The sequence below is a fragment of the Ascaphus truei genome, chromosome 19 (assembly GCF_040206685.1).
Source record: "Ascaphus truei isolate aAscTru1 chromosome 19, aAscTru1.hap1, whole genome shotgun sequence".
Lineage (NCBI taxonomy): Eukaryota > Metazoa > Chordata > Amphibia > Anura > Ascaphidae > Ascaphus > Ascaphus truei.
In genome coordinates, this window is record NC_134501.1 from 9,433,094 (window position 1) to 9,434,778 (window position 1,685).

Here is a 1,685-nt window from a genome sequence, read left to right on the forward strand (position 1 = left end):
TTATATCTAAGCCTCGTTCAGTTCAACCCAGATATTTGGTGTTCATTATATCTTGTCATAAGCTACCGTGACAGAAAGGGGTGATGGAGAGAGGGAGAGAAAAAAGGGTGATGGGGAGGGAGAATGGGGTGATGGGGAGAGGGAGAAAGGGGTGATGGAGAGAGGGAAAAGGGTGATGGGGAGAAAGGGGTGATGGGGAAATGGAGGGAGAAAGGGGTGATGGGGAGAAAGGGGTGATGGGGAGAGGAAGAAAGGGGTAATGGGGAGAGGGAGAGAGAAATGGGTGCTGGGGAGAGGGAGAAAGGGGTGATGGGGAGAGATAAAGGGGTGATGGGGAGAGAAAGGGGTGGAGAGAGGGACAAAGGGGTGATGGGGAGAGAGAAAGGAGTGATGGGGTGAGGGAGAAAGGGGTGATGGGGAGAGGGAGAAAGTGGTGATGGAGAGAGGGAGAGAGAAAGGGGTGATGGGGAGAGGGAGGGACAAAGGGGTGATGGGGAGAGGGAAAGGAGTGATGTGGTGAGGGAGAAAGGGGTGATGGAGAGAGGGAGAGAGAAAGGGGTGATGGGGAGAGGGAGGGACAAAGGGGTGAGGGAGAGAAAAGGGAGATGGGGAAGAGGAAGGAGTGATGGGGAGAGGGAGGGAGGAGAGATACAGAGGTGAGGGGGAGAGAGAAGGGGGTGGGGTGGGTTAGAGAGAAGGGGGTGGGGAGAGAGATACCAGTGACATTTACATATTCTTAATAAGGAAAGCTCAAGAAAAAAGTTCACACGTAGGATATAGGGACAACTTTATCTTTCCCTTCCGCCGCTGATGATGCAGCTTGAGTCTTGCTGTCGGATTTAAGAATTGGCCCCCAAGCTGTTTTGAGTTTGACGGGCCTGCTGTGGAGGTGGGTTTTCAGTTGAATAATGAAGGAGGGAAAGTGGGCGCCTGGCGTAAGAGAAGGTGTGTTTAGAGTAAAGAGGAGGCAGGCTTGTGCCGAGTGGAATGTAGAGCGAGAGAGTAGAGGTAAGGTACAGTATGCGGTGGAACCGATTCCCTGCCCCCCAGAACATCGGAGTCCCACGTGCATTTGAAGGACGCCGACATCCTCTCCAGAGCGGGGAGGCAGCTGGAGAGGAAGCTTGAAGGAAATTGGGGATTTAAAAGGAGACTCGGCGAAGGATTTCAGGATTGACGGGCTTAACGCGAACTTGAAAGTCACCAACGTTGAAAACATATCGAAGGAGGAGAGATTGGAAGAAGGAAAGTTAGTTAGTAGAACAGGCAAGAAGGATGAGAGCGTGGACAAGAGAAGTTAGGCTAGGGGCGGCCAAATTCGGTCCAACAGGCCAGGTATTAAGGATATATCTGCTTCAGCACACATGGCTCAATCAGTCCCTGCTTCAGCACAGGTGACTCAACCAGTTCCAGAATCAGCACAGGTGTCTCCAGGTGATGGAGCCACCTGTCCTGTTGGTGGCCCTTAAGAACTGGAGGTCGCCACCCCTGGGATAGGGTTACGGCATCAAACCAGCGGAAGGAATCTCCGTTCATCACTGAGCATACAGCATTGTATGATGCCCCTATACACAGTCTGACAGTCTGCAGCAAGAACGGTGCTCAGGGCCATAGCTGTCTGCTTATTCTGCGCCTCGCCCGGCTGCAGAACAAACACAGAATGACCCACTGGACATGCCCGAAAC

The 1,685-nt window shown here is 52.8% G+C and overlaps 1 protein-coding gene across 1 annotated transcript in view; it reads right to left on the reverse strand.

The window, feature by feature from the left end:
* Positions 1 to 763: 763 nt before the first annotated feature.
* LOC142470270 (uncharacterized) overlaps positions 764 to 1,685 on the reverse strand; it is an 89,067-nt gene continuing 88,145 nt past the window's right edge. The window contains exons 25-26 of the mRNA XM_075577211.1: positions 1,582 to 1,642; positions 764 to 930 (exon numbers count right to left, since the gene is read on the reverse strand). Of these exons, the coding sequence (XP_075433326.1) occupies positions 764 to 930; positions 1,582 to 1,642 (228 nt within the window). The remainder of the gene's footprint in view (positions 931 to 1,581; positions 1,643 to 1,685) is intronic.